This window comes from Fusarium coffeatum, assembly GCF_003316985.1.
Source record: "Fusarium coffeatum strain FIESC_28 chromosome Unknown BRIP53273_contig_66, whole genome shotgun sequence".
NCBI classification, from domain to species: Eukaryota; Fungi; Ascomycota; class Sordariomycetes; order Hypocreales; family Nectriaceae; genus Fusarium; species Fusarium coffeatum.
In genome coordinates, this window is record NW_022157862.1 from 1 (window position 1) to 19,585 (window position 19,585).

The 19,585-nt window shown below is 47.5% G+C and overlaps 4 protein-coding genes across 4 annotated transcripts; 2 read left to right on the forward strand and 2 right to left on the reverse strand.

Moving 5' to 3' along the window:
- Positions 1-638: 638 nt before the first annotated feature.
- Positions 639-1,658, reverse strand: FIESC28_03090 (uncharacterized protein; the record flags this gene model as incomplete). Its single annotated transcript, XM_031157239.1, has 3 exons — positions 639-687; positions 744-1,324; positions 1,380-1,658. The coding sequence occupies 3 exons, from the start codon at positions 1,656-1,658 to the stop codon at positions 639-641; spliced, it is 909 nt and encodes a 302-aa protein (XP_031018682.1).
- A 5,315-nt stretch (positions 1,659-6,973) lies between these two features.
- On the reverse strand, positions 6,974-8,658 carry FIESC28_03091 (uncharacterized protein; the record flags this gene model as incomplete). Its single annotated transcript, XM_031157240.1, has 2 exons — positions 6,974-7,782; positions 8,544-8,658. 2 exons carry the CDS (start codon positions 8,656-8,658, stop codon positions 6,974-6,976), a joined length of 924 nt encoding a protein of 307 aa, XP_031018683.1.
- Positions 8,659-10,706: 2,048 nt separating this feature from the next.
- Positions 10,707-13,585, forward strand: FIESC28_03092 (uncharacterized protein; the record flags this gene model as incomplete). The annotated part of the gene is made up of 2 exons (XM_031157241.1): positions 10,707-13,464; positions 13,578-13,585. The coding sequence occupies 2 exons, from the start codon at positions 10,707-10,709 to the stop codon at positions 13,583-13,585; spliced, it is 2,766 nt and encodes a 921-aa protein (XP_031018684.1).
- A 1,388-nt stretch (positions 13,586-14,973) lies between these two features.
- FIESC28_03093 (uncharacterized protein) lies at positions 14,974-18,099 on the forward strand (the record flags this gene model as incomplete). The annotated part of the gene is made up of 1 exon (XM_031157242.1): positions 14,974-18,099. One exon carries the CDS (start codon positions 14,974-14,976, stop codon positions 18,097-18,099), a length of 3,126 nt encoding a protein of 1,041 aa, XP_031018685.1.
- Positions 18,100-19,585: the final 1,486 nt, after the last annotated feature.

Here is a 19,585-nt window from a genome sequence, read left to right on the forward strand (position 1 = left end):
AGGGGGGGGGGGTAATAGTGGTTAGTAATGGAAAAGATTATTCGTATTAAACTAACTCGCCATTGTTCGGCATGATCGCTGAGGTGCCTTTTAAAATCGATTTCTGTTCTGAAAAGAGCAGAGCAAGTGCATTGTCGTTGTTTTCTGGCGAGGGAGCGCATCGAGGGCGAAATCTTGCAGGATGCGACGAGAGGAATTGCTTACTGGCTTGCGGGCATTGTAATAATTGTCCCGTTGCGGGACAGTCAGATGATCGCTGACGTCAGCGAACCCACTTTGAAACCCTTGTACTGAATCTTGTGACCCTACTTGACATAGGCTGTGAATAAAGCGCGCAATTGCTCTTCAGCTTTCTTAAAAGACTCATCCTTATTCATACAAGCCGCAATTTGGCACCTTTTATCGATTGCGAAACGGCTATGGACTCTGAGAAGTGTAAGACCTGTGATGGCCAAAAGATTGTTAGGGGTATTCCGTGTCCAACCTGCGGCGGTCAGGGCTAAGTGTCATGTGAAGGAAAAGATTATGCGGAGAGGTATGTTACTTTTCTTCCTCCTCTTTCCTCTTTGTCCCTCATTGATATCTGACGTGCACCTCAAGTACTCGGGAACTTCACGTTGAGGAGTGTGGGAATGTGGTCACGCATCTCTGGTAGTATCTATTGAGCTACGGATGAATTGCTTTGGGCTACGGCATCCAGCAGGTCGTGATTTACAGATACTTTTGTCATTTCTCTTGCGCACCTTCGCTTGTATCGACTTTTGAACCATCCAGCATGCCAAAGGCATATAGGATCTCCCATATCGAGCAAGATGCCGACACCTCCCCAATTCGCTGACTGCAACGGCACCAAGCACCATCCACCCAGCCAAAGGAAATCCAGCTGCGCTTGCACGACGTCGACATCCAGACCTACGTCTCTGCTAGGCACATATTCGTACACAATGGCGTGGTACTCTTCAGTCGGCGAAATCTTGCGCACTTCGTCTCCAGTTCTTACTTCGGGAGGATGCAGGATTGAAGGCATTGTACAAAGCTCCTTGCCGCTCATCGATGTCCAACCATAGCATTCCCTTAGACGAGGTGCGGTACTGTATTCCACTGCGCCCAGCAGCTTTCGGTACAGTTGTCGACTGCGGCCCTCGTTGGAGAACGCGTGGAGATTGGAGGCTGCATCGTGGAATGTTGTCGGGTTTGGGTTCAACCAGACAGGGTCGGAGGAATTGTCGATCGCGAATCGCATCTTCGCGAGGAGCGACGCGTTTTGGCATTCCCGTTGGAACGCCCAGTATCGTGTACCTTCTGGCGGTTGGTTGTCCCAGAACTTGACAATCAGCAACATACTTTAGTTAATGAGCGATCTATTCAACAAGACTTACCACTTTGAGCGCATATGTTTGGCTGTCAATGCCGACTTTCCAAACGATTCCATCTTGCCCGTATCCGAGCAATTTGATGAAACCTATTCTTCCGTGGCGCGTGAAACGCCCCAGTAGAGGCCGGCGGAAATTTTCCCATGCACAAGCGGCCGCAGTATCGTTCATTGGTTTCTCATCAAGGAACGGTTGTGCTTTCGCAACGCGACACCGCCTTTCAAAGTTCTCTAGAGTGGAGTTGGGCTTTGGAGGTTGCCATTGCATGCGTTCAGATAAAGACATGATGCCAACGTGATACTTGTGTGCCTGTCATCTGCTGGCGGGGCGTGATGGCATGATGCGTAGTTTCGGTAAAACGTAGGCCCGTTGGTCCAACCCCCTGGTCAGACAGATGGAGGTCCCCACCTTTCTGAACAAACTAAAGTGACCACGAATTTGTGGTTAAGCCAGGGTTGTAACTGACCACAAACCTGTGGTTGACCACAATTTTGTGGTCAACTTTTTCGTGGCGACGCGGCCACTGTTCTGTACAACAACCACAAAAGCGTGGCATGAGCTTGAACTACGGGGTTGCATAGGGCAAGGATGCGCCCCACAGAAACATTGCTCAGGCTCAATCTATCCTAGTAGTCAATGACAAAAGGAACTCTAGTAGAGTTCTTTTAGATGTCCCACATAACAGGGGGTAGAGTTCTTTTAACCGACAGGGGTAGAGTTCTTTTTTATGGTGACCAATCACACCTCGCTTACAAGGCTACGTAAGACGCGTAACGACGCGAAAGGTATGCAAGCAAACACGTCCCACTTGGGCAAAACTTGTGCAATCACATAAGTCAGTACCAAGCAGTCCCCTGCTGGTAGAGCCATATAACCTCAATCCCTAATGCAATGTACACGCCTTGATCAACAAAACGGCTCTCATCCGAGGACATTTACGGATGGATTGTCGGAGCTGCCTTCTATACACTTAACACGCTTGACTTGAAACCAAACACAGTAGCACTCACAAGCTGTTCACTAGCTAATATACCAGCTCACAATCCTTGCTTTATTATGCACTTCTTTCTATCCGTGAGCAAGTACTTGCACGTCTTTGATGGTGAACACGTAGACTTCTCGGCCTGCAGGCCATAGTTGTGGCCGCTGATATTAATACCCTATCTGGTTGGAACCAACTCCACATTTATATAAATGTCTAACACGCATCATGTCATGTCGTTCGCCATTCTCTGTTAGACACATCACGAACCTAGAACTTATCACCAACTATGGACAATACGGCAGGTAGTGGACAGTCAGGGCAATGTAAGAAAACTGTGCCTTTAAATTGCTAGAACCTAATTTTTTCCCAGTGGAACAGCCCAATGAGACAGAAGTTGTCACTTCTGATGAAATCAAGACGAACGACGACGTGTATAAACCAATATGGGGAAAGACCAATTCCAAGTGACAAGTGCGGGGATTGTATTGCAGAGATCAAAATTTACTCTTGCTCTGGGCTTAGAGGCATAACAATTGAAATGAAGAATATGTTCCCCTCGGTTGATAGCATGGTACCTCGTCTGAGCAGTAACCCTCGGTCAGCCCTCCAAACAATTCTATGTTCAAACTTTGAGGTGCTAAGCTCTGAGCTGCTTAACGATACATATGAGAATTCTTCTGGTGATGTGGTCGGTATGATTATTTGTAAACTATGGGTTTCAACCCTGAGGTGGCCGCGATGTCGGAGGTAGGCCTTTTGCCTTAGGACATCGGTTTGGTTTAAGATCCCGGCGTGCACCTATTAACTTAGTCTTGTCCCCGACAATTTCGTTCTAAGAATACGTACCAAATCATCAATAGCCTGATTAGCTATAGGCAAATGGAATCTGTCGGACCACTCATATTGAGATATGCAGGTAGTCTTTCTCTTGATCTTGTTGCAAACTTCTTGCTTCTTGTGAGCCTGTGATGCATTTTGCCGCAATTCTTGTGAGATATTAAACGTAGTATAGCCCTCAATGTGTATGTTAATAAAAGCCGGAAACATCTTGTCGAGGTGGAGAGCGCTTTTTAACTCGGGGTCATCTTCATTTGAGGTTAGTAGCTGTTGTGACGGCTGCGATGAAGTCGCGTCGAGTGTGCAACGTGGAGTCCGGAAATCACCCAAAGTGTCGAGAAGGGTAGGTGGGCATTGGCGAGTTCTATAACTTGCTTGGAATCGATCCAAGTCCCTTTGCGTTAAAGTTCTCGTCTTGAGGGCCTTCTGAATAACATCCAGGGTATATTGAGGTCGCAGTAGATGGACTAAAAAGGGAATATAAAGGGCCAGAGAAGCTTGCTCCTCCTTCATAGGCCTGAAAGGAATCTCTGGTAGGCCAGATAGAAACTCTTCGAAGGTCCGTGACGTCCATTTTCGGAGCTTTGTTAAAGATATATCTAAAATAGTTTGAACAAGACCGCCCGTTGAGAGAATGGTATATACGAACCCCAAATTATCAAAAGTTCAAATGCCCGATGTTCTAAGCTGTTGTAAACTCGATCAAGAAGCTTTATCAAGTTAAGCACTGCAGCTCTGTCTTTGCGGTAGGTGATGGAACTCATACGGCTGTCATAAGCCTTGCCGTACTTCAAGTTGTCCTCATTTTGCTCTCTGTCCAAGTCGACCGCCGCCACAGCAACCACAATAACTTTTTCCCAGTTTTTCAACTCGCGTTGATACAAACTTTCTAGGTTCTTTATTTTATTCAGCATGGTCTGGGGGCTGGCCAGTCCACATGCCAGCCTGCAGCTTTGCCACTGCTCTTCAGTCGGAGGTATCGTGTATCCAGTCTGTCGTCGTCCATTAATTGAGGTTGGCTGCAGAGGGTCTTCAAACACAAAACGTATTTCATCCTCTGTTGGAAGCATTTCTGGTATTTCGGGATCCATTAGAACGATTGTATGTGAGACAATTAGGTCCATGTCAAGCTCCTGAAGTTGTGTCATGTGAAGTCTTCTGACGCTAAGCCTAAATTGTCTATTTCGGGATCGTCCAATCTGGACTAGCGATGGCGGTCCAAACACAGGATTGATTCGTCAGAGCATATTGACCGAACCCACATCTCCTTGGGCACCCTGCTGTATATCACCCGCACCTCTAACTTAAAATACAGAGCTCTCTAACTAATTTACGCATAACAGAAGTATTCTATACCGTTTTATTCCCTAATCCCTCACTTCTTGCTGCTGGTTTCCTTTCTGTTTGCTTTTGCCTGGAAGCTTTTGCCTTCAACCCCACCTGGCTGTCGTGAGTTCGCATCCAAAGTGTGTCGTCTTCCTTGGTGTCGGGAAGGCTGTCTTTGCGTTGTTCTTGTGGGAACTGTGAAGCTATTAGCTCCATATTTTGGCGAGATTAGGCTATACAAACCCCGGGATGGTGCGGCTTGGACATGATCTTAGAAGTAGTTGCGTAATAGAAGAAAAAGCAGAGCTGCGAGTAATACGCTAAATGAAGTGAGAATTGATTTGCTATTTAAGTTTGGCTAGCCAGGGGAGGAGAGGCTAGCCAGGAGAGAAGAGCTAACGAGAAGCAAGTCCAATATTTGCGAATAGCAGGAGGGTGTGACAAAGGTCAAGATTTGCTATCGTACGAACGTGAGGTCGAAGGATGCAGGGGGCCTGGCTCTCCAGCTCTTGTTGATAGGCCCTGGTACACGGCACAGGTTAGCTGCAGTCACGTCTTCTGAACTCATTGGTCAGCCAAACGGTAGGCAAGGGGCCAAGGCGAGAAAGAAAAGATAAGCGTGAACTATACTAAGTTTGGCGATTCAGGTATCGTTTCTTTTGGACTAGCTCTATGCGCTAAGAACCTTGACGCAACTTGTGCCCATCTCAGATCACTCGGGGCTGGTGCCACGCATCCCGGCGCTATAATGGGGGCGTGTGCTTAAGTAGCGATCGCATTGATCGCTGTTGGTGCTGTCACCCACCTAGAAATATTGCATTCATTACCAGTTCAGGACTGAAAGAAGCAAGCATATCATCCTGGATCCTGTAGAGCATATGAATACTTAAAGGAATGTGCAACCCGACAAGGCAACTACTGGTAGGCCTCACCGACACTGGTTCGCCAAGCACTTCTCTCCAACAGTTCAAGCCTCTTTTCGGAGCATCCTTGTTTCATGCTTACCTCTTTCTAAGCTCCGTGCAGTGAAAACCGCGGTGCATACGATACAACAGGCGTCCCAAAGCTTCCACCAAGGTCAACTTAGTCTGCTAGCTGTTCCCTCTAGTGCTTCTCTCCTAAACTCTGCCGCTAAGATGACGGACCCACCTATCATCGTGGGGCTAAGCGTCACTATTGCCCTCCTTGTGTTTCTCCTTATACTTCTTGGCTATCTTGGCCGAGATGAATTCCGCCGCAGGTTTTCTTTCAATAGATCTGGAGCTAGTTACCACTTTAAGCTTCCGTCGTTGAAAAAGAAGAAACGAATCATCATCGGGCTGTTTGGCACGCCAGAGACAATTAAACAATGGCTCTTGCTCAGGGGATACCGTATTGGGGAATATTTGACAATAAACGGAATCAAAGTTGAACTTCGGGAGGATCCGGCGGCAAACGATCCCGATGTGGCAGGTGGCATCGGCCTCCACGATGCGACACACAGCATGAAAGAGAAATGGAGGACTACCAGGAAGCCAGTGGCGTTCCAGACTGAAGATCCTCATGTCAGCGGGAAACTACCTTTACGTTGGACCATGAGTTATGCCCATCCTATAAATGATCTCTTGAAGGAAATGGAGCATTTTACGCCTGATTGGATGGCATAGCCGAAGGGTTTCTTCGAAGGCCCCTCTCAGTCACAGGACAGTACATGGAGAACGTGCGTCATCAGACTTCTATGGAATGTATCTAGTCAGGGGGAGTAGATAGCAGTATGGGTCATACACCCTTGATCGCTAAAGAGAAACAATCCTAAATAAATCACTGTCGGAAAGCGGCCAGACTCTTCACTGCACCATTTGCCAAGCTGCACAATCCACATGCACTCTATCCCCCGTCATATAACCGTCTGGACTCTCCTCTTGAGTTCCAAGGTTGACAACCACCCAAAATGGAGGGGACCGATAACACACATCTTCAATTGCCTAGAACCTTATTAAAACGCCCCTCTTCAGAGACACTTGGCCCCCCATCAAAGATTTCCCGACTCGAAGAACCAACAGCACCTACCGAAACAGACGTGCCAACTGACCTATCCTACCGAAGAGCACGGCAAGGGCACAATATCAATTACGTTCACAAGAGCGTGAAGAGGCGCCAACGTTATGTAGAGGATCCACAGTGGTGTTGCGTGTGTCAAAAGTCCGTCTTGTACACTCATGAAAACAAATGTGGGAAATGCAAACATGACGCGAAACTTTGTATCTTCTGCATGGAACGACGGCGGACACAGCATGCGGGCACAGGGAACTAGAGCGGAGGACCTCAAGGGTTTAAGAGCGGAGCGAACAGCCTCTGAATACAAATAAGAGAAGAAGAAAACACCAATCGTGAAACCCAGCGTTCACCATGCTATTTAATTCGGATCCTCCGAGTCCGAGACAAAGTCAGGCCCAACGACAGAACGTCATGGTCATGGAGGTCCTTCTGGAGTGGAAGGCGGGGCAACTTGGCCGACCGCTGCTGGCAGAAAGCGTGTTATCTGGTCCATCTGCTGGCTAAGCAGATCCGTGACCTGGTAGAGTTGGAACGAGTCCTGTTGGTTCATCATTTGCTGGTTGTTGATTGTTTGGCCTGCTACGAAAAGCCGCTTGGTGAACTGGTCGAGCTGGTAGAGCTGGTAGAGCTGATTGTTGAGATTTGTGAGGAGAGGGGCAGGGGAAGCGGCTGGCCATCGAACTCGAGAAGAGAGCCTGCCAAAGCGATCACAAATCAAATAGCACACTTCGAGGAACGAACGGCCTTCTCTAGGGTCCAGTGCTCGACTGCGTTGTGCACAAGCGATGCCAGAAGCAGCCGTAAGTTTCAGATCCAGGTCGATCGAGTAGTCGTGAATCTCAATCTTTTCCAACTGGCCGAGGGAACGAAGACGGTCATCTTCCTTGGGCTCCACTGATTCGTGTCCGAAGGATATGACAGAGAAGAGAAAGCCTTCATCATTCTCAGCTTCTTGCAGAAGCTCCGATATATCATCCGAGAGCTGAATATTAGAGCTTTCTCGAAATGTGGAACGGCCTTCCAGTTCGCGGAAGATTTCATCTCGAATCGAAGCCGCGAATTGGCGATGGCCCTGAGACTTCAGCCTATGGTAAATAGATGCGAATGCGGATTGGGGCCTGTGGAGGTCCTCCCTCCGATGAAGTCTGAGGTAGAAAGAGACAAGAGTGATGGTGTACTTTCGAAGTTCTTCTTCTTCCTGGGGTTTCTGGTGTTGTAATGAGACTGTTTGGAGTGCTGTTATATCCGCGGGTGAAAGATTGTAAAAGGGGAGAGTTAACAAGATAGAGTGAGGTCAAGAAGGAATCTAGGTGGGGGATGGCCGGTATTTGTGACAGGAGCGCCCTTGTCACTGGTCTCAGTCAGCCCCTAGGTAACTCTTTCCCGTCTTGTTCTCGTGCAGCCGGAACTTAGAAAAAGCAAGCAATTGAGGCCCGAGATGACTTGGGACCTGGGAGGCGGGGCTGCTGGCTTGCGGTTGGGGGAACGGCGCCGCATCGACTCGCACGCCCCTAGACATGCGTCGCCGATCCACACCCTTCTTGCCATTGACCCCCTGTTAGCGCGAGCCGTCAGGACCAACAACGTATGTTCAGACTTGGCCTGCTTTTCCACGCCTCTCTGGAGGCGCCTCTAGATCGGCTGTCCGAGAGTAACCTCAATTGCTTTCTGCAGGCATTGCCTCATATCCTCTAACCATGCAGAAACCCCTGGCTACAACAGCCTAAGGTGTCAATTCAGCAGAGCCTGCCTCATCCTCCAGGGTTATCCCTAGATTAGCGGTCAAAGAGTGACATGTATCCTCGTCCTGCAAACCGTGTGATAACCAGCAAGTCAGGGTACGAGGAACAGCCCAAGTGTTGACAGCATATTGCTCTGCCGACCCTGTCGGCTCTAGATTAGAAAAATGTATTTAAAGCTTACTTCGTTCTTTCAATCCTCGCTTCTTCTTTCATTTGAGTTCTTCAATTAGAGATTCAAAGAACCTTCGACTTCGACGATGACAGATTTTCCACCACCTCTCCCGCCTCCTGAAGGCTTGCCACCGTGCAAATACACTGTAGTTACCGGCACAGTCTTTCGAGAGCTAGGTGAGGTCATACTTGCAATCTCTTTTGGTATATACTAACTGGCGTGGAGTGTGGCGGGAGGCTGTCAAGCAGAAAGAGTGTTTTTGCTCGGATATCCCCCCAGGACAGTACCTCTGGCTCCAGCCGACCGAAGTATTGTGGACCATACCAGCAACAAGAAAAGATATAGAGTCACGCAGTGGATGTGGTTTGATGTTTGCCGACCAGTTCACGTCACTCAAGCCTGACCTTATCCAAACGCACGAAAGAGACGAAGGCGGAGTTGTTACAACAATGACCGATAAGAAGAACCATGCGGTCTTAGGTTATTTGGAAGGGGCTTGTTATGACGATTGGGTTCAATGTGATGATCTGAATTAGTTTATATATGTTTTATCTGAGCTCCCTATACTCCAAGAACTTCTCACGCGAGGCAAAGATGTCTTTGTCTCTCAAATCAGACATTTCCACCTTGGCGCGATTTAAGTAAAAGCCGCTCATCCATTCCAACTGCTGAAGCATCATCTCCAAATTGGATTGAAGGCTATTTGGTGCCCTCACCCCTAAGAACTATTAAGAGGCGATTGATTATAAATCGCCCACCAAAATGAACCAATCTCGCTCATATGATGTATCGCCATAAGCAGGGTCGAGTATCTGATTGGCTGAAAATTACCCCAACTCCACACTTGGGGTTAGCTAGCGCTTGCTTGGGGTTAGCACGACGCGTGGGAAAGGGAACATCAATCAACAGAGATAAACAACAAGAATGCTTCTCTCTTTGCTTTCTAACGCTTATGATACAAGTGTACTTACTGTATGCTAGCTAGTTTCATTGGATATAGCACGACGTGGATTACGCTGTATTCAAGCCGGGCTATTAGGTCAGAGGAAAGGCACAAGACTGCTTTTTGCTTTCCTTTCGATCATTAAGACTAAAGAGGTAATAGTAAGCAGCAATGGACGATATCGTACATCTTAATGAGGACTATCAGATTCTTAGTACTACAGTCCCAAATCAACTCTAGTAGAGTTGATTTAATTGACCCACTTTAACCCTAGTAGAGTTGATATATTGCCAGGGTGTAGAGTTGATTTAATGCCATACCTATATACGGGAAGAGTAGTGCTGATCAGAACAGGGGTTGTCTAAAACGCGACGCGTCCTTTCGCGTAAAGTGCTATAGGGGAGGTAAGTCATACTACTAGATGGTCTCGTCGTTGATTGAAATACAATCGTCGTTCACACCTTACTATCAAGCCACAGTCACCATGACGATCAATATGACGAATCCAGTAGGCAAATTCGACTTGGGGCTCAAAGCCACCAGCACATTTTTCGGCTAAATTAAATCACTGTGCCCTTTCCAAGGCTCGAATTAGCATTCCAAACCATGTTTTATTCAATTTCGATTAATACTATAGTCGTGGCATGTCATCCAATATTGCGAAGATTGGACTCTCGTTGAGCGTTACATTTCCTATTACGGAATAGTGGAGTTTGTTTCTCAAGCGTTACATCTCCTGTTATGGATTAGTACATTTCATCAGTCAGCTTAGTCATGCCTGCATTGTCACATGTCAATGCTCTGCCTAACACTAATTTGAGAATCAAGCTTTCCATAATTTCTTCAAGCCGAGGTAAGCTTAAATAGCTAAAATGTGAAAGTTGTACTACATAACATCAGAAAAGCTTGTCTTGCATTCCCCTACCCCAAATTAAACAGTCAGCCGTTTACTTACAATCCATGAATAAAGCTGATAGTGCTCCGTATGCAGGCGGTCAAGTCGCTCAATGAAGAAAGGTCGGTACCAAAATAAAACGTATAGGGTAGCAAAACCAAGGCGCGTTTTGACAAAAAGATCCTATTTTCATGTTTCATCAGCGACGCGTTACATCGCCCAAAATGGCTAGCGCCAGCTTAATAGCGCGTCTCTCGGCAGGCTCTTCCAAGTCCGGGATTTTTATGAGTGGCTCCTCGCACACGCACCATCTTAAAATAAAAGTGTCTTAAACACCAGATTTTGCTCATCACGCTTATCAGGACCGCTCAGGAGAGTTTTACAGTAAGAATAGCAATGAAGGTTCGATTTGTTGGCATAAAAAAACAGGATAGCGCCACGCGACGTCGACGCGCCCTACAAGCGGATCGTACACGGAAACACCGGAAGCGTCAGAAGGCAAGAGAGGAGACTGCCGCAATAAACCATCAGAGCGGACCATTGTCAGACACAGTTGACTCGGTGGTAGAGAACGAAGCAAAAGGGCCCGAGAGAGATTCGCCCCTCGAGAATGAGGATATTGAAGAGGATGGTACCTTTGCCTGCGAGGATTTTACTATCTCCATCCAGGAAGTCGATGATTCCACAATCAGCACTACCGAGGTAGATCCATACTATGAGGAGGAAATTGTTGAAACCTCCCCTGCTGAAGAAGAGGAGAGCCGAAGACAGCCCCAAAGCCCACAAAACCATGCTGGGGAATCAGCCGATCTGGCTACTAACGATGCTAACACTGACGTAGAATATGCTACACAGAAGTTTATTCAGCAGTTTCTCGCTGGTATACATGGTTGTAGTGCCCAAAGCCATCGAGAATCTCTGACTGCGCACATCGAAGCCGAGGGATCAGATAATCACCACAGACTTGATAAATTAGTACCCCATGATATACCCCATACACTTGACAAAGAGTACATTCTTGCCACTGAAACTGGCGACCAGACAACGGAGCTTAGTCCGGATCAATGGCAGGCGTTGTTTACCGGTTCAACAACCCAAGGCTCCGATAACAAACCCAAGCAGGCTTGCCTTCACGTCGAACAGGCCCCTCAGACTCGACCTAGTATTTCGTTCGATGTCGATAGCATCTTGGGATTTGTGGATTCTCCGGCAGTTGCAACTCATGGGATTCGGTTTTATTCCGCTCCCCAGTATGGTCAAAATATCTCCACCGACGTCCACCTGACCTTAGGTCGTGCGGATCCAGATTCGGAGCGTCCCCGGTTGATTCCATCGCGACTGAGAGACGTGCCGCATTTCATCTTCGCGAGGGCCGAAGGCGCTGATTTCATAACATTTCACTTGTTCTTTCCACATTTACCATGCTCCCATGACTTCAATAGGTTGACGGATGAGCAGTTCTCACGGTGGTTTGATGATATCTTCTATCCCGCTGTCCGTCAGGTCTACGATATCGATAGACTTCAGCACTTGCCAGCAAGTTATCGTCACGCATTGGCTACTTGCAGAGCTCCTCAGAGAGAGAATCGTCTGCTAGAGACCTCTAACTACCGGGCCCAACTACAGATGTCCTACTTTCTGTCACCGCAAGGTTTGCAGCAACTGTGGAACCATATTCTCGCAGCAGTATGCCAACCGGGGTTGCAAGATTTTCGTGATCCAGAGCTATTAATTCAGGCAAAAGGCACTAAACTCTTGTTCAAATACCCAGATGCCCCGTCTAATCTACTGGCGGCTATGAACAGCTTTGAAGACAAACTACACGGCACTCTAGACTTCTCCCATATACGCAGCGACCGGCTGTACATTGATGTGGGTAAAGAAACCTGCCCAACGCCTGAGGATGTTTCATCACCTGCACCTCAGACATACCTCTGGCGGCGCTGTTGCATCCGTCACCACCTCAGTCAGCTCTATGACGGGAATATTCCCAAGTCCGGCCAAAACTTTTACCATGAGTCAATGCTTCGAGATACTGGCGCTATGACTACGTTGACGCCTGTAAGGTCTCGACTCCGCCGTGGGGGTATTCTTTATGGCCAAATGTACAGTCTCGCCAAAGAGATCGTAGACGCTGCTCGGACATATCCATTTCAGAATCCAGATCTACGGCTTCTGGCGTTAGATCCACAGCTTCGCAATGGTATGCAAAGCATTGGTGGCAAGCCAGCTTCGGACAAGAACGTCACTGATCGAGCGTACCTGGCCAGCAAGCGCCGTTGTCACTATGGCCTCACAGATTCTAAACAACGATCCTTCGGTGTCCGCGAGGAGTATCGCATTTCGTGGACCTTGTTTCAAAGCGTTCTGGCAGTGCTGCGCTCTCTTACCCCAGAGGCCCGCTCCGCCCAGCTATCAGGACCTCCATCCTATCTCTGGGCAGTTCGCACTCCCATCTTTGTTGATTACGTCTGGCACAATATCAACAAGTTTACCACCGGGTTTGAGTTGATTCGAGCTCAACGTTCTGGGGGGCTGACGACATGGGAGCAAACCAAGATGATGGATATGTTTCTTCGGTGTCTTCGGGTTGCAGTTGGAGGGCATGATTACTCCCGAGAAGGGGCGCTGTGGTGGAGCCGACGGGAGCTGCAACAGCCAGCGGGCTCGCCACGAATATACTACGGCCTTGGCTTTAATCAAACTCTAGAGCAGTATGGCTACTGCTGGATTGAGCCTCGCATTGATTGGAATCTGTTAAGGTTTCTCCCAGATATTACTGGTTCAGTCTTATTCGGCAATGGCACTCTTCATCAACGCTTTATGAAATACAGTAGCCATGCCAGGTACTTCTTTAGCCTCAGTCGATGTGCCGACTTAGGTCTTGAATGGCTCCGGCAGTATGCCGGGGAGAATGTCATTACTGATCAGATTCTGTCATGGCTTTGTCATATCTGTCTACAGCAGATGAGGGCTGATGTCCTCCACTCCATTCAAAGTGATGTTCGCCCACAAGTTCGCACTACCATCCTAGACGATCATGTTCAGTTTTGTCGCAAGGCTCTCTCAGCCACCCTAGCCAATGGCATGACCGCAGTATGGGGCAATCGCGTGAGCGTCAAAAGCCCTCAGGAAGTTGCCCAAGCATTATTCGGTTTGAATGATGGTTGGCTGCGGGGCAATTGGGAAAACAAGCCGTTTCGGAAGCTTCATCAATGGATGTGTACTGCATTGCAACATATACCAACGGAAAACATGCTATTACAGGCATTTAATTGCCGACTTCAACGCTACTTATTTGTGTACCACTGGGTATTACCATACCCCACGCCAGGAGGCCTGGCGCCCAGGACTAAGGATGGAAAGCGTCGGTGGTTTTCGATAGATATTCAGGACGAACCGGGACATGCAATAGAGGAAACCTCTCAGGAGAGCTGGTATTGGGCGAGAAACCGCTGGCGGCAGGGCTATCCGCCACCTCTCCCCCAATACCTCCGCTGGAGTCAGGATCAATGGCAGTCTTGGATTCATCGCCACATCGGCCAAACATTATCGTATGAAGTACGGGAACTCTGCAATGAACAAGAGAGTTTTGCCTTCAGCTTGTCAAATAAACCCAACGGTTTGCGGCGAAACCCAATGCGTGGCATTCGTGACCCTCCGGTTCAAGATCCAAGGAAAAATTGTAACGATAACTCCTTGGTCTTACAACCATCTAGTGTGGAACACGAGACGCACGTATCGGCAGCGCCACAACAGCGAGTCCCGAGCTACCTACAGTCGGAACTAGAATTCCAAAAATGCCAACAGGTAGAGCACTACATAGTGAGTCTTCGAAAGCAGATTGCAGATGGATGTGCGCAAGCTTTTGAGTCACGAAAACCACTCGTAACTCAGTCGATAAGAAAGCAAATACCAAGCTGCCACGGCTTAGAACAGGCTGTACAACCAAGACAGGCCCCAAGGCCACAACAACCTATACAAGCGAGACTCGCTGCCAGGTCAATACTGCCCGACCAACTAACATATGTTTTGGGGCCAAAACTCACTCTACCATGCCTCCCGCGGCCAAATATGGGAGTATACTACGTGGCCCGCAGCAGTCAACAGCCACTTCGCGGCAAAGAAAACAGACGTCAAATAGTATCTAAACGAGGTCGACCTGCAAAGTACGCAAGCCAAGAAGAAAAAGCCGCGGCTGATGTTGCCCGAAGGAGAGAAAGGAGGCTAGCCCAACGGCAGATGGACCTTAATCGACAATTAGAGGAACCTTTCCGGTACTATCAATTATCTAGTGGAGGGATCAGGTAGAGGAGGCTCCTACTTAACTCCAAAGAGTACCTAGAATGTCACTTGGTGGGGTCAGTTTAGATGCGTGTGGCTGGCATGATCTCTCAGGAAATAGTGGTAGTTGAAGAGCGAAGTTGAGGCGTTTGAGTAAAGAATTGAACACCCAACCAAGGCGCGCATTACTACCGCAGGTCACTTCTCCTTTCTTATTCTTAGTTGATATATAACTCTAATAGATCTAGCTGTAACGATAAAAGATAGATATCATATCATTAGATTAGGAGCTGTAGATTTTATTGCAATATTATGGAGTTCTAGGTATAACGTATGATGTTGAGAAGAGTAAAAATTAGTTAAAGCTGAATTTCTGGCCATGTGCTACCCTAAAGCACTGTCGGTCACTTTCTTTAGTATGTACCAATTTCCACAAATCTATTGTGGTATTGACTCCAGAGACAAGGTCCCATATGTCTACCTGGATGAGGATGAGAGAGTTACCGACAATGCCGGAATTACTTTTGATATAGATAGCGTCGTGGCCTTTCCATCTAACATTGCTGTTGCTAAGCAAGGAATCCACTGGTCGCCTACCCAGATGGCTGTATCTGATCTTCAGTCTGATCTCCACCTTCAATCGATCCCCGTTACATATACTGATACGAGTGGGAAACAACATCAAGTCCACCGGCCGGTACACCACATTCCACACTATACATTCGGTCGTCTTATCGGATTTGAAGATATATCCCTGTATCTTCTATTTCCAAAGTTATATCGGGAAGAGCAAAAGTGCAGCAAGATTAGAGATGAAGACTTTCGGCTGTGGATGGATGGCATTCTTCTTCCTGCAATATACAAATGTTATAGCGCAGCGCATGTTCAGCATTATCCCTCGAGTTACGACCACGGTCGATATAATTCTACCGCTCGCGGAGTGGAGGGTCTCTCGCAACGTGTGCACCCGGTGGGACGCGAGCAACGACTGGTATACTTTTTGCAGCCAGATGCATTGGAAGAAGTTTGGGCCCACATTACCACTGCCATTCGAGATCCAGGGTTTCAGCAGTTTGAGGATATCATTATCCTTCTCCAAGGCAAGAACTTGAAGGTTCTTACAAAAGATGTTACCTGGGATAAGATGATGACACGATTTCGAAACTACTGGACCAGCGCAGTCGATGAGAGGTATACCACGCCAGAGGTCTACTTTGATATCGGGAAAGAAACTTGCCCTCAGCAGGCATCTCAGGTTGTACCCTGGAGCCAACTGGCAGCCGGGGTTATGGAAAGTCCGATAGAGAAACGGGCGGAAACACTGCTCTACCGGCGATGCTGCCTGGAATCGTATGCCTGTCAGGTTAAGAATAGGCTTGCCAAGGATGGAGGAACCCAAAAGCAGGTCTTTTATCCGTTCAGTATGCTTCGAGACACTGGTAGTTTGACCATTGAGACTGGAAAGCACTCTTCACGCCGAGCTGCTGGTCTTCTTTACTCTCAGTTCTACTCCAGTGTCAAGGAAGTGTTTGCAGCAGGAAACGTATACCCGTTTACAAATACAGCGATCGAGACCCTTGCTCTTGACAAGAAGCTAAGAAAAACGTGGGAACTCGTTGGAGGCGGTCTAAGTCACCAGCCGGCTGCATTGATCAAGGCATACCTGTACACAAAGCTTCGATGCCACTATGCCCTGTTGGGATCTATGCAGAAATCTTTTGGCATTAGAGAAGAGCATCGTGTTTCTAAGGAACTTTTCGACGCTATCGACAACCGGATGAGATCCCGAGAGCTTCACAACCAGCGACTCATCATACCCACAGACGATAACTCGCCATACTATAGCTTCACGACTGATACCTTACTTCGATGGGTGCGGTGGAACATCAATAAGTTCTGCGTGGGGTTCGAGATGGTGTACAGCTTCCAAGATCCACATTTTGTGACTTGGGAACACACGAGGGTCATGATGATGTTTCTTCGCTGTCTCCAATTCTCATATACAGGCGGATTGATACAGAAAGTCGGTGGCTGCTGGCAAGATGTTCGTCAGCAACCTGATGCACGTCAGCCAAATGGACTTCGCCGCCACGAAGGCCTTGGCTTTAAGCTCACCATGGAAAAGTATGGCTATGCCTGGTTTCTTGACAAGATTGATTGGAACACGCTTACTTTCCGCCAACCCTATGCAGCCTATATGATGTTCAACAATCCATCGATGCAGAATGTGTACCGCGCCCGGTATCACCAAGTCCGAGATGTACGGATTGATTTTATTCGAGTCAACAAGGCTTACCAGTGGATGCTTGAGTTCAGCTCAATTCCTGCTTGTCTTCATCTCATGGAAAGATATCTGCGAGAGCTATGCCTATGTGCGTTTCGTAAAGACGTCTTCTTTCACGCCAAGTCGGCTTTGAAGCCGGAATACCTAGAATCAGCATTAGCAGGAGAGATTCCCCTCTGCTATCACAGTGTCAACAACGCCGTGCTCAAGGAACACCAGCCACTCCAGCTTGCAGAAGGAAATCGGTTAGCGGTAAAGAATATCGACGTCTTGTTTGCCTGGCTTTGGAAATCAAAGGATGATCATTTTGAGCGGCAAGGATGGAACGAGAAGCCATACCGTATGCTATTCCAACAGAGCTTCCATGCTATCAAAACCACACGAGGCAAAGCTAGTGCACGGAAATGGCGTCAAGAATTAAAACGGTCGTTTCTTGGCAGCCATTGGATTCTCCCGTATCCACACAGCCGCGGTTTTATCCGCAAGGACAAAGAGGAAAAGCAGTTTGTCTGGTGGCCCATTGCACATCCGGGACTTATCAAGTACTACGCTAGATCCCGCCAGACCGGAACTATTTCGCATCCCCTACCATCATCTAGCATCCAACATCATCCTCTTGACGGCTGGCAACTAGCAACCAATTTGATTTCCAATAGATACATGCCCTATGTCATACAGCCTGAGCAGGACTTAATTCGACTCTCTGAGGACGAGTTTTATGCACAGCTAGTTTGTCTTCGGGAGAGAGTATCAGCCGACCTGACCCAAAGCACTTTCCCAGCGCCTACGCTAGAGCTAGACAATTCCACTGGGGGTTACTTTCCAAGCCGATGGTGCCCGGTAAAACAGATGAAAGTCGCCAAGACGTTTGAGGAATGTGATAACGCTAATGATTGTATATGGTTTTTGAACAAGGCATTGGAAAGGTACGAACATCTCCAACACGATCAAGTAAGACGACGAAACAGGCGGCGTCTGAATCGTGCTATAATGCAAATGGATAACGATTCGGATTCAACCTCAGAAGGTGAAGAGGCTGAGTGTACCTCGGATGAAGAGAGCCTAGTTATGATGCGAAAGAAGCAGGCGCAAGTCGTGCGCAATATGGAAACCCAAGTGCATGAGCTCATTGAAGCACATTATCGAAGATATCCGCAGTGGAAGAAGTGTTACGACCCGGAGCTGAGAGAGCTAAATTACCGCCTAGCGAAAGTTGAATGATGTCCAGGAGGATAATACATAAGAATAAAACAAAAGTGGATACACAAATAAGAATAGCTACAAATGCAAGTCTATGCGAACTTTTATTAGCCAATTCTTCGATGAGGTTCTGTTCAAGTAAGGAAACATACATCACGAAGTGAATGCGGCGTACAAGTTGGGAAACGTCGAGGGTTTGCGTAACTTATTTTTTAGTAATTGCTAATACCGAGATCAACTCTGCTATTGATGCTTTGTCATTGCAGGATCTAGCTTGGACGGGTTTGCCTGGTCAGCTACTGTTGTATTTCGTGGCGGGGACGTCACTGCGGAAGATACTCCAGTTAGGAGTTTATCGGCGACTTCATCAACCTAGCCGCCTCCATACGACTCCTGCGAAGCCTCAGGACTAGCAAGCTCATCAGGAGATGGCAACTGAGGAGTAGCCCAATGGCTAGGCTTTCGCGTTCGCCATCGTCCGTAAAAAGGCGCTTTGGAGATGAAGGTGTCGACTCTGATCTGGTGTGAAGGGGACTTGAAGGCGTAACCTCTCCGACTTCTGCTTCCTGTTTATTGCTTCTTTCCTTATCACTGCTCCCGACGGCAAGCAGGATTGTCATGGGGATATTACTTTCAAGTTTTTCTGCGCTTCCTACCTTGTAAGGGCAGGGAAAAGTTGTTTAAACGTGTTGCAGTGAATTGGGTGGCTTTTTTCAAGACACGCTAGTGCAAAGTTCGTTGACACCAGCTAACCACGTAGTCACGTGCTACTTAAATCTACATTCCTCCATCATTGATTCACTATCGTCCATCCCATTTTCAATAAAGGAGCAATTCAGCATTTCTCGTTTGGATATAAACTCCCATACATCAGGTATAAGATACGTCAATATATGTGCTTAGTTGGCCAAAGCCGTGTGATGCTGCGCTGACCTACCAACATAAGAAAAAAGCTGATTGGGCAAGCGTCTGCGATTGAGGGGTAGTAGCCTTGGCAAATGACTGATGATGAGTTTCTTAACAGTCTGCTGCTGCCTAGCGGTGCTCAACCTACCCTATCCTAGCTGCGAGGCAGATTTAGCTCTCATTCAATGGTTTTCCCATAGTGAAAAAAGGCGCTAATGGATAGATGATCTACTCTTCTATTTCCGATAGTCGTGTAACACGAATTGTCGCGTACCTCTACCCTCTTTAACTGCATCTCCATAACTGAATTATCCTGTGGTTTCGAGCGGGATGGTGGATGGCTATTCTTACCGAATGTTTATCGGTAATAGCCCTAGTAGAGCGAGATATAATGACACGGAAAGTGAGAACCTACCTTAAGTAAACTTCTTCAATTCCGCCTTAGCTTTTACACGTTGGATTATAAGACTTAAAGACAAATATTAATTCTGAGTTCATTATTTATAATGGATATTTATACATATCAGGAATAATGAGAGAAGTTTCTTAATTTTTAAGCGGAATGAATCTGGCTCTCAGCAGTGTGTATGCCTGAGATCAG